The sequence below is a fragment of the Alternaria arbusti genome, assembly GCF_024043155.1.
Source record: "Alternaria arbusti strain BMP 1465 chromosome Unknown scaffold_3, whole genome shotgun sequence".
NCBI classification, from domain to species: domain Eukaryota; kingdom Fungi; phylum Ascomycota; class Dothideomycetes; order Pleosporales; family Pleosporaceae; genus Alternaria; species Alternaria arbusti.
Genome location: NW_026249943.1, coordinates 365274 through 377665, shown reverse-complemented (window position 1 = coordinate 377665; position 12392 = coordinate 365274). Strand labels below are relative to the sequence as shown.

The 12392-nt window shown below is 54.4% G+C and overlaps 3 protein-coding genes across 3 annotated transcripts; 1 reads left to right on the top strand and 2 right to left on the bottom strand.

Moving 5' to 3' along the window:
* Nucleotides 1–1490: 1490 nt before the first annotated feature.
* J4E86_002747 (uncharacterized protein) lies at nt 1491–4780 on the bottom strand (the record flags this gene model as incomplete). The annotated part of the gene is made up of 2 exons (XM_051443305.1): nt 1491–1582; nt 1639–4780. The coding sequence occupies 2 exons, from the start codon at nt 4778–4780 to the stop codon at nt 1491–1493; spliced, it is 3234 nt and encodes a 1077-aa protein (XP_051304800.1).
* A 520-nt stretch (nt 4781–5300) lies between these two features.
* Nucleotides 5301–10015, bottom strand: NTE1 (phosphatidylcholine and lysophosphatidylcholine phospholipase; the record flags this gene model as incomplete). Its single annotated transcript, XM_051443304.1, has 4 exons — nt 5301–5413; nt 5469–6040; nt 6087–9689; nt 9735–10015. 4 exons carry the CDS (start codon nt 10013–10015, stop codon nt 5301–5303), a joined length of 4569 nt encoding a protein of 1522 aa, XP_051304799.1.
* A 292-nt stretch (nt 10016–10307) lies between these two features.
* On the top strand, nt 10308–12346 carry J4E86_002745 (uncharacterized protein; the record flags this gene model as incomplete). Its single annotated transcript, XM_051443303.1, has 3 exons — nt 10308–10337; nt 10387–11821; nt 11877–12346. The coding sequence occupies 3 exons, from the start codon at nt 10308–10310 to the stop codon at nt 12344–12346; spliced, it is 1935 nt and encodes a 644-aa protein (XP_051304798.1).
* Nucleotides 12347–12392: the final 46 nt, after the last annotated feature.

The window sequence follows — 12392 nt, the reverse complement described above, 5'->3', positions numbered from 1 at the left end:
GGGTGCGTTTTGGTATATCCACAGAAATCGTAAACTGCACAAAGCAGTCGCAGCAGACATTGATGTCTTTGCTACTGCTTTCAGACATGCGTGATCTGTGAAGATGTTTCTGTTCATGCCATGAATGTGAGTGCATTTTTGCAGAAGACATGGCCACGTCGACGGGTTTCTTTAGTCCGCTGACGCCCATGTATTCTGTAATGATTGTTTTCGAAACGCCGAGGCCATGCAACGTGCTGTCGGATCATTTTGGCAGAAGAAGGAGCAGACAGCCATGCCCGTATAGGATGGTTATTTCGATACTGGAAGCACATTCAAGATATCTATCGTGCATAGGTTTTGTGTTCAAAGAAGAGGGGAGAGAACAACACGCTGTGGTATAGTCATATCTTTTGGTAAAGGAGGAGAGGCGGGAACCATCGGTCATGTCAAGCCAGGTTTTGACTTCCAATTATCACAGATGCGCGAGGAGAAGAGAAGAAGACCAGTCATGGCAATACTGTAAGTAATTTTTCAGCCGGGCGAACACATAGATCTAGCGGAGTTCCGTTTTGGAAAACTCCAGGAGGAGTCGGAGAACACCATATCCCATATTTCCTTCGATTTTGTTTTTGATCGGGAGGAGAATGCAGCAGCCATCAAGCATATCGCTAGAGGTTTTGGTCGCTGATGCTTGGAATGTTGTAGAGAAGAAAAGAGACCGCACGGCCATAGCAGGCTGGTAAGATGTGTTCTGGCAGACGAAGCGCACATAGCTGTTGTTTCTTCCTATTTTGAAGTACTACGAGAAGGTGGGCGAAGACACCTTTCAAGTAACGGAGGTATGTTTTGAGAAGGAAGGAGGCGGGACAGACATATGCGCTTTATCTGGATGTTTTTGGTGTGGGTATTTTGGAGAGGAGGAAGAGACAGAGCGCCCATATGAAAGGCGGTGTGATTCTTTTTGGTCAACCCATCATCTTAAGTTAAGGAAGTTTTGGAAAAACACAGAAGGATGTAATATGAGGAAGAAGCAAGTGGACAGCCTGAAGGAGGTTTTTATGTGCGCACAGCCAGACTAGTGCCAATGTTGCACATGGTTCCTTGCGTCCGCGCACCGTCCGCGCTGCTGTCCGCAAGTCTCCAGCACCGTTTGCAACCATCTTCACCACGTCACAAAAACCACATCAACCCAACAAACACGTTAAGTGCATCATAAAGTATCATCTCATTCCCAAACCTAGCATAGCACCATCTATACCCAGCCAAAAAGAAACGCCACATATGCATTCATAATCCCCAACCCTAAATCACAAAAAAATCCATCGACCAGCAAGTGTTGAAGCCATGCCAAGGTGATGTAAATGTAAAGACGCCAGAACACCCACGCTGGGGGGTGCTTGTTGAAGAAAGAGGCCTATCCTACCCGATAGAGCCCCGCACCTTTGATGCAAAGAGGTAAAAAGAAAAGCCCGTGAAAGAAGGTCGAACCTGTCGTGAGGCCGAAGGTTCTAGGTCGGGGTAGGCGCAGCAGCACCCGTGATATCGCTGTCCTCGCCCTCGACAGGTGCACATGTGCAGAAGAGGTTTGTGTCGCCGTATGCTATTGCACTGTTAGTCCGCATCCTCACAACTCCACGAACAGGAAAGAAGACTTACCATCATCCAACCTCGCAACACTAGGCCAGAATTTCTTCGCCTTCAAGTAGCTGAGAGGATACGCCGCCTTCTCCCTCGAATAACTCCTCTGCCACTCGCCCGTAATAAGATCCTGCTGCGTATGCGGACTCATCTTAAGCACATTACCATCCTTCGGCTGCACACCCTCCTCAACCTCCTTGATCTCCTTGCGAATGCTAATCAGCGCGTCGCAGAAACGGTCTAGCTCGGCTTTGCTCTCCGACTCCGTAGGCTCGATCATGAGGGTGTTGGCAACAGGCCAGCTCATAGTCGGGGCGTGGAACCCGTAGTCTTGGAGACGCTTAGCGATGTCGATAGCTTCGATGCCAGCGGTTTCCTTGAAGCCGCGGACGTCGAGGATGAATTCGTGAGCGCAGCGGCCTTCGTCATTGGTGTAGAGAATGGGGTAGTGCGGCTTCAGGCGGGAGAGGATGTAGTTTGCGTTTAGGAGGGTGATCTTTGTGGCTTGGGTGAGGCCAACGGCGCCCATCATCTTGATGTAAGCCCAGCTGATGGGAAGGATGCTGGCACTTCCCCAGGGCGCGCCGCTGACGGGATGAATGGCTTGGGCGCCACCGGTTTCGCCGCGGAGATGGCCGGGGAGGAAGGGCGAGAGGTGTTCTTTTACGCCGATTGGGCCTACACCGGGCCCACCGCCACCGTGGGGAATGCAGAAGGTCTTGTGGAGGTTGAGATGGCAGACGTCGGCGCCGATCTCACCGGGTGAGCAGAGACCGATTTGGGCGTTCATATTGGCACCGTCCATGTAGACTTGGCCGCCGTGCTGGTGGATCAGGTCGCAAGCCTCCTTCACGCTGGGCTCGAAGACACCGAAGGTGCTGGGGTAGGTGACCATGAAGGCACCGAGCTCTTCGCTGTGCTTCTCGCACTTGGCCTTCAAGTCGGCCATGTCCAGGTTACCGGTCGCTTGGTCACACTTGATAGGCACAACGCGCATTCCGCACATGGCAGCACTAGCAGGGTTGGTTCCGTGGGCTGAGACAGGAATCAAGCAGATGTCGCGCTTCTTGCCAGGCTGCTGCTCAAGGTACTTGCGAATAACGCGAAGTCCAGTGAACTCACCCTGAGCACCAGAGTTGGGCTGTAGCGAGACAGAGTGGAAACCGGTAATGTCGGCCAAATCGTCTTCCAGCTGCTTGATCATATCAGAGTATCCAGTGGCGCGGTCAAGAGGCAGGAAGGGATGCAGGTTGGAAACGGTGTCGAACGAGACAGGTGCCATCTCTGCAGTGGAGTTGAGCTTCATCGTGCAGGAACCAAGAGGAATCATCGAGTGAACTAGAGACAGATCCTTTGAAGAAAGATGGTTGATGTAGCGAAGAAGTTCTGTCTCGGAGTGGTGCGAGTTGAAGACTGGGTGGGTCATGAACTCGCTGGTCCTCTTGAATGGCTCAGGGACCTCAATGTCGACAGATTCGGCAAAAGACCAGTCGTTACGAGTTCCGTTGAACACATTCAATACTTTGTTGATGGTATTCGCACCAGTGGTTTCATCGACAGAAATACCGACGTGATGGGCGTCAATCCTTCGTACGAATATTTCGTTCTTCGCGAGTGCGGAGATGATGGCGTCGGTCTTGTCGCCAGTCTCGACAACGACTGTGTCGAACAAGACAGGTGCGTTGTCCATCTTTCCGCGCTGGCCGGTCTTGTAGCCATTGGCGATGAGGGCTTGTTGGATCGTGCGAGCCTTTGCAACGACCTGCTTAGCGATGGCAGTCAAGCCATTGGGTCCATGGTACACAGCGTACATGGCGCTCATGTTTGCCAACAGAGCCTGTGCCGTGCAAATGTTGCTAGTAGCCTTCTCACGGCGAATGTGTTGCTCTCGGGTCTGCAGCGCGAGTCGTGCTGCAGGGTTTCCCAGCCTGTCCTTTGACAGACCGATCAGACGACCCGGAATCTTGCGCTTGTACTTCTCGTCGCAGGCGAAGAAGGCCGCGTGCGGTCCGCCGTAGCCTAGAGGCACACCGAATCGTTGTGCGTTTCCGAAGGCGATGTCGGCACCGAACTCTCCCGGTGGAGTAAGCAGTGTGAGGGCGAGGAGGTCGGTCGCAACGCTGAAAAGAGCACCAGTCTTGTGCACCTTGTCAGCGAGACCGCGGAAGTCGTTGACAGCGCCGTCAGTGTCTGGGTACTGTGCGAGCACACCGACGAGATCCTGGCCCAACTCCTCCACCCTCTTGCTGTTGTCCTTGAGCACATCCGCGACCTCAATCTTAATACCGAAGCCCTCGGCGCGCGAGTAGAGAACAGCGAGAGTCTGGGGATGGCACCTCTCCGAAACGAGGAAAGTCTTGTTCTTGCTCTTCTGCTTGGACAAAGGCATCATGCCCATGGACATGGTCATAGCCTCGGCCGCCGCAGTAGGCTCATCCAGCACCGACGCATTTGCAATGCTCAGACCAGTCAGATCCGAGACCATAGTCTGGAAGTTCAGCAGCGACTCCAGACGTCCCTGGCTGATCTCTGGCTGGTATGGAGTATAGCTAGTGTACCACGCGGGGTTCTCGAGGACGTTCCTCTTGATGACCTCCGGGACTTTGGTGCCATAGTATCCCTGTCCGATCAGACTCTTGCCCGGCTTGTTCTGGCTCATAATCTGCTTCGCGGTGTTGAGGAAGACAGACTCTGGCACGCCGTGGGCCTGCCACTCCTCCACACTCAGCCCCTCGGACATGCTGCCAATCTTCAACTCGCGCGCCGACAGAATATCAGCGGGTATAACCTGGCGGACGAACTCGTCTAGGCTGCCCACGGGCGGATCCAGGGCCTTGAGCATGGCTTCCGCACTCTCGGCAGACGGCCCAATGTGACGGCGGGGAAACGTGTCGAGCGCATCGAAGGGTCTCGCCGAGTCGGTCTGCTGGGGCGGGGTGTCGAATACATCGTCTGCGGCTTCGACGGCTGCGGCTGCGGCCGCCTGTTGCGCAGTCGGCGCCTGCTGCTGGAACCCGCGCTTTTGGAGAGTTTGCAGGGTTTGGTATGCGATGGCGCGCGACGACGTGCCCGCGAGCTGGGGACGCGGTAGCTGGGCGACACACGACGATCGTGTGAGCCGGCTAGCAGTGCTAGCTGCCCTAATACACGCTGCGCGCATGTTGGCTGTGTGGGTGCAGTGATGCTACGGGGAGTCTCCCCAGGAAGCAAATATTTTTTAACAGAGAGATTAGTGTGCTGTTGAGCGAGTCCTGTGCGAGCAATTGGCCCGATTGCTCAAAAGTCTGGGAGGCTCGCCACTGCAGTGGTGGTGACGTTGGCGGGGGAAACGCGTTCAACACCCACAACCCAGGAAAATGCAAAGTGAGGATTTACAAGGGAAGGAAGAACTTGGATCGCGAAACCTCGAGACGCTCAAATTGACAGCGGTGACAGCGCGCCTTCATTCATTGCTATCTACACTCTAACCCGTCATTATCCGCGCCGTTGGTGATAAGCTGACCCTGGCCAAGCTAGTGGACGCGTGCCACTAAACCCCAAGCCGACTGTCCTTGCATCCACACGCATTCCTAGCACCCATTGGGCAAAACTACGCTGACCACCGCTGCATTCTATTACTTGATATCCACATAACCCGCATCTCAGTCCTCTCCGCGTGTTCTGGGCACGGTTCAACCAGACTAGATGCTCGCCCGTCGCGGTGCCATTGTCCGTCGGAGATTCTTTTCTTTCTCCGTCTCTTCGGTCACGGGCAGGATTCCTTGCTCGCGGAGCTGCGCTAGGTACTCTTTGCCTGTGCTCCTCATTAGCAAAACATTTTCAAAGCCAAAGATTGCGTTGTCACTTACCGTATTTGTACCCCACCTCGTAGATCTCTTCGAATTTCGCAAAGTCAAGCGTGCCATACGGATCGATTGGCGGCCGCATGTACCTGCATCCCGGCGTATTCTTCGCCCGCTCCAGCGCATCGATACTGGACACATATGCGAGGCGCGACTGGATCTCCGATAACGTCGGGGGGTTGGGGAAGCTAGAGAATGGATTCCACCGATTGAACGTCGCCCAGAAACCACTTAATGAGTCACCGAAAGACTGCGGCGCGTTATCGTCGAGACTGCCTACGTCGACCGCGAAGATGACGTCTGCGCCGAGACTCTTCATATGCGTGACAGTCAGGTTGTCGATGTACCCACCATCCAAGAGCATGCTACCGTTGTCACATAGAGGAGGAAGTAATCCTGCAAGCGACATCGATGCGCGCACATAGCGCCATACGTATCCACTCGTGTGGATTTCCGAACGCGACTTGCTGATGTTGGTGGTGTTGCAGTAAAATTCGAGCCAAAAGTCTTCCATCTGGGAGTTTCCGAAAGTCTTGAAAATACCGCGATTGAACTCATGGCCGGTGGTGTACGAAGCACTGTGAAAAGTCAGCGTCGAAGTCAGTGTGGACATATAAAACTTACGAAGGGTAGGTGAGGTCAAGTGCAAATCTCCACATGCTACCCATGCGACCGGCGAACTTCTTCGCGCGACCATACATGGGGACGACATCAGCATCCCAGGCATACAGTGCGCCTATGAAACTACCGATAGATGTACCACCCACGATGTCGATTGGAATACCAGCTTCTTCCAGTGCACGGATGATACCGATTTGCGATATACCACGAGCACCACCACCGCCCAATACGAGACCAACTGAGCGACCGCACAGACGTCGTGCGAGGCGATGGAAGTCACCCTTGAAGGGCGTGTCTGCCGAGTAGAGCGGCGTCTGGCGGACCTTTCTTGATGTGTACTTCTGGATCTCAGCCTGGATGACTTGCACTCGCTGTTTGAGCGCATTTCCAAAGCGTCGCCCGGCGTGATGAACTGGCTCCGAGGTTGCGCGGAATGACATTTGGATATGGTGATGACTGCCATTGATCCAAGGGCGGTTGCGCAGCCACTTCCGCGTCAGACCTGACGGACAGTATCTCTCAGAATGCAAAAGTACTAGCTCTTTGCGTGCAGTCGTTTTCGTTGTCAAGAGGAACCGTTCGTACTCTCCAATATTCGGAGACGACTCAGCTAGACCAACGAGAAGAATGCAATCGGCCTGGTTGATGCAAGTCTGCGTCCACGGCGATTTTACTGGCGTGTCAGCGACATAGATAACCATGCCATATCTTTCCTCCAAATCAGCGAGGTATTGCGAGAGCTTGAGTTTGCCCATGCGGCTGAAGGCATGTCGTCCAAGATGGTTGAGAATGGCGGCCTGGTTGAGAGACACCACACCTTGCGGCATGCCAATTTGGGTAAGCGCATTCACCAGTCGGCTTCCAAAGTCCACTACCGGAATCCCAGCAGTCACCGGGAGTACAGCGACAGTGCGTAAGTTGACTGTTGAGGACACGTTCGCGCGAGTGGCCTTCGTTCCACGCTCTTTACTCTGTTCGTGAAGTGGGTCATCAACCAAAGCTCGCATGCGGGAGGCGATGATCTTTGAGATCTTGATCGTGATACCAGGATGTTCCAGTGCCAGGCTGTTAAATAGCGTCTTCGGAAACTTCGCAAGCTCAGTATCTCGGATGGCGTGCAGCGAGCCCGGTCGTGATGATTCTGTGAGTACTTCGAGTTCGCCGACGCTGTCACCCTGACCATATTCTCCAATGACCTTTACCGCGCTATTTTCGGCGTCGCGGATGGCGCGCAATCTTCCGTTCAAGACGATGTAAATAGCATCGCTCTCATCTCCTTGATTGTAGATCACTTGGCCTGCGTTTACTTGAACCCATTCCAAAGCGAAGTCAATATGCTGGATCAGCCGTGGTAGGAGTGTTGTAAGGCGTTTCGCGATTGTGAGCAATACAACTGGGTATCGTTCGACGATCCGCTCAATTGCGGAGCGGGGCAAAAAACCTACGTAGACATCGGTTTTGGCTGTGACATCGACGAAGGATCGGTTCGATGACACCGCTCCAAGATAACCAGCTAGTCCGCCAGGCTTGGTCATGAACAGACTCCGTCTTGTGCGCTTCTTCTTCGTACCATCGGCAGCAGTTCGCGAAGGGGTACTCGATCCTGGTGGGCGGGACGATGGACCGAAAAGGTCGTCTTCGGTGTAGCCTGGCCCATTAGGAAGGGTTCCTAGTACGTTGGATTCAGGTATGTCTTCCTCCACAGGCACGCTTACGTCCAAGAACCCATCAATGACGTAATACAAGCCAGGATTCCTCTCTCCCTGTTCCACCAGCACAGAGTCTTTGGGGAAGAAGACGATTTCCACGTCATTGACGATCTCTTCCAGGATGTTGTGTGGGCCGGCAGCGCTCATGCTTGACATGCCAGAGGCTGATGCTATAGACTCGGTGTCTCCATCCTTGGAGCCTGCATACGGGTCCATGAAGCCAAATGCATTTGTGAACACAGCCTTCTGTCTCCTGGCATCGAAGGAGACAAGCTGAGGTGACTGCTCCACTGACGCGGTTGGCTTAGGCATGGGGTTCTCCGGGTTGATGAGTCCGATAGCCTTGAACATACATCCCAGTATAGACTCCCTGAACACAGTGGCTTCATCAATCGATTCTTGCCGGTGCAATGTTTTTGGGCGCAGCGACGGAGATGCGAAAGGGTTGAAATTGCTGGCGTCCAATGGTGTACGATTGTCTCGCCGTTCCTGCTGATGTTGATATGGTTGTGAGAAGCTGCTGCGGCCACTCCGACCAGTTCCTCGCGCCATTTGCGAATTGGTCAACAGGTCACCTGCGCTGATTCGGTCGTTGCGTGGTCCTTGATCTGGGGAAGTCATTTTGGGTAATGCTTCGTTATTTGCGTTCGCGTTGGCCCCACGAGCGGCGGCAAGGCGGGCTTGCGCAGCGGTTCCTCTCCTAAGGGATACGCTGGACCTTCGTCGTCGGCCGGCCCCGGGGTTGTGTAACGCGATGCCTTTCATGCCCTCGTCTGAGCCAATGCGCTCCGTCTCCTTCGCAAACTTCTCCTTCAATCGCTCGAGCGGAGCATCACGCAGAAAGCCAGGAAGATCGTATGTGGTGTACTTGTTCATGAGCTTCTCCGTGCGGAGGACCTCATTCGTCAAACTGAGATAAGCATGGCTGGTTGCGAGCGTAACTCTTTGTAGGCGCGTAAGGATGACCTGAACAATGTGCGCCGTTGCTTTGGGGTATATGCGCGTCAGTCGACGAAATGCAGTGGCTGGGATTATAGCGATGGTTGTGTCTACGGTCGCGCGCGCGACAATGTCTGGATGGGCAGATTTAGGCTTTGCAGGGCGCGAAGGCGATCCTCGAGTTTTGCTGTGCTTAAGTCGCTCATCACCAAGTCCATCTAGATCCAGCGACAGAGGTGGCACGGCTTGTAGGCGCCCGCCTGCTGTTGGACTGTTCAGAGTCGATGTTCTTCGATGCCCGAACTTGGCCTCAGGGGCTTGGTTTGGTGTGTGCGGTCTTGAATCGTCGAATGCAAAGCTACTGTTCCGTGACATAGATGGCCTTACGTCTTGCTGAGGCGATCCTGGAAAACTTGGACGCGTGTCCTCATCTTCGTCATGACGCAGCTTCACATCTTCTGTGAACAGAGAGAGAATGGAGAACAACGAAGACATTGGGGCTCCGTTCTTGACTTCAGTAAGAAGCTGATAGCCCTGCCGGTGGCCCTGGTTCGCGCCGTCGCCGGATGACTCCCCTCCCATGTCATCCTCATCGGAGTCTGAATCATTACGGTTCGACTTGACAAAGATCTGGACCAAGCCATCTACTACCAGACAAAAGCCTTTCTCTTCTTCCAAGAGAATTGTCTCGCCAGCCACCAACCGACGGGTCTGCATAGTGCGTGTTAGTTCATGGAAGACTGGGCGCTCCAAGTAACCGAACACTTTGATTGCGCTCAAGAATTCATCCAAGTAGTTGGACAAGCCGCGCTTGGAGTCATTTTCGGCGCTGTCGGGAAAGACTTCGACCTGTGGTTCTTCACGCTGCGGTTCAGGTGGTAGTCGTGCGTACATAGTCATGTATCGGTACCTCACGAAGTAACTGACGGTAGACACGACAAAGACGACGACGAGCATCCTACAAACGTTTAGCTAAGATACGTGTAGGGGGTTGACAACGTACAGGGTTGTGAAGTTCATGGTGAAGGTCAGGCTCATAGAGAAGAGCGTGAATAGCCATGTCGGCAGGGTATAGGTAATCCAGTACAAGACGGTCGGCAGTACACTGAAGATGGACAAAATGACACGGCCCAAGAGACCAAAGCTGGTCGACGGCGTGGTATCAGCAGGCTTCATGCCGAGTACAGAGTTGGAGAGTGCCTCTGCTGTGTTATACACTGCTGCTTTGGAAGCCTCTGCCAGTGACCGAGACGTGGCAGTTCCCGGGACTGCCATGGTGGCCATGGTGGGCGAGGAAAGATCGGTGCCGAATTCGGACCGTCACGAGCCAAAGTTTCCAGACGTTTCTAGAGTTGCTAATCTAGGGCGGTAAAGACAGGAATCCCATGATGTGCCGTGCAGCGGGCACGTTGAAATCCGCGGGTATGTACTGGGGGCGCTTGCATGTGGGGTGCCACTGCCAGCTTGTGAAAGGCCGGGCCCGTGCATCGATTAGCGCGGAAGTCGCGAAACTCCACCGCGGCCTGGAGCTCTCACTCGCGCGCCGGAGCTTGTAAACCTCACCCATTGCGCCACTATGCCGCCCTTCAAAGATGACCAGATAATCGTGAGTCTCACATGCACTCAACGCTCTGCATATGCGCTAACCGCCTTAGATCATTGCGCCGGGCTCCGAGACGACAGTCGCGCAGCTGGGGCTCCCCGAGTCTTTCACGCCCGCGCGTCTTCGCGTGAGATCGCGCATGTTCCCCGCAGAGAAGGAAGGTGAATTCGAGCCCTACAAGATCCGAAGAAAGCAAGATCAGCCGACCGCAACGAATGGCGACCCCACAGACGAATCGCAGGAAGAGAAGAAGCCCACCGAGGGCGACGATGATGTAGTGTGGGAAGAAGACCGCGTTTCGGAAGAAGGCGCGATATGGCCCATTCAGCAAGGCCGCATCGTTGACTGGCCATGCTTCTTCGCCCTCATCACCCACACCTACAACTCTCTGAACCCGCCCTTCCACACTCCGATCCTCCTCATCACGCAACCAGCATGGACCCCGCGAGAGCACGAGAAGCTCACCCAATTCTTCTTCGAGAAGTTCAAGGTGCCCGCGTTCGGGCTTATGGATGCGGCATTGGCAACGACATGGGCATACGGTGTACACACAGCGACAGTGATAGACGTTGGCAAAGACAAGGCAGACATCACCGCTGTCAGCGAGTTCATCCCGCACACCCAAGGTCGCGTCATCTCACTGGAAGGGTGTGGAGGGGAGGCCTTTACCCAAGGGCTCTTGTCCAAGCTCAAGTCCAAGGGTCTCAACCGCGACATGTGTGAACAACTGAAGAGATCGCCCATCTGCGAACTTCTGCCCCCGGGAGTTCCGCTACCAGGGCCAGGAGATGCGGCTACCAAAGACGCAGCGACGAACCCTGCAGCGCTCGCATCAACGGGCGCAACCGGTCCTGGCGCAGCAGCAGCCGCCTCCATCGGAAACGTGCCACGAGGGCCTGGTATCGATACGGAGGTCGGCGAAGACGCGAGTCTTGAAGAGAGTGAAGGTGTTCTGGATGTCGCAAGCATCGTCGCTGGCGGCAAGATGTCTGAGTACCTTGCTAAGAAGGAGAAGGAGAAGCAGGAAAAGGCCAATGCGAAGAAGAAGGGTGGTCCAGCTCCAGCAGCCAACAAGCCGGTCAGGTTACCCAACTCCCGACTGGAGAAGGCTACGTTCCTCTACGAAGATCATGCGCTTCTGGACACTTTGAAGAACATGAACCTCAATACACAGGAGATGGCAGATGCGAAGGGCGCTCTGGACGAAGGGCCAAACAGGAAGGGGCAAGAGAATGGAGAGAACGGCGAGCCTACATCCGCAACCGAAGCGAACGGCACCAGCGAATCTGGTGCTACCGGCAAACGCACAGGATCGATAAGACGTGAGATCGAGGTTGGCACCGAGCGATTCATGGCAGATGGCGATGGTACGCTGGAGAAAATTGCAGACGCTGTGCACAGAGTTATATCGTCCATCGACGAGGTTGGCAAACGAAGCGATCTATGGGAACAGCTCATCGTCTGCGGTAACGGTTCAAAACTGCGAGGTAAGTCATGTTCCATGTATCAGCAATCATCGTGCATGTACTGACATCTATACAGGCTTCAAAGAATCTCTCCTCCAAACCATCCAGACTAAGTACCTGGTCTCGCCCTCCTCCGCCACAATCTTCACATCCGAGATTCCATCCAACGTGTCAACACCCATGGGAACCGGCGCGAACACACCACAGCCCCAACTTGGCCCGCACGGCGGCTCCCAAGTCAACCCGCTCCTCCTTGCAGCGACAACTGCTCAGACACAACATATGATGCCACACGGAGGCATGCCTGGCATGGGAGGTAACACCCACTCATCGCACGGCCAAACACCCACATCAATCAAGTTTATCAAGCCGCCGGAGTACTTCCCCGAGTTCAAGGACGTTGGGTTTGATGAGTCAGCCTTCTTGGGCGCTCAGGTCGCAGCCAAGGTCATCTTCGTTGTCGATCAGGGTCAAAGTAAGGGTTACATGACCCGTCCCGATTACAACGACCAGGGCCCACAGGGTATCCACGATTACAGCCTATAATCCGAGATTTTGGTACTTGGATTTCGAAGTCGGCTTTGATAAGCAA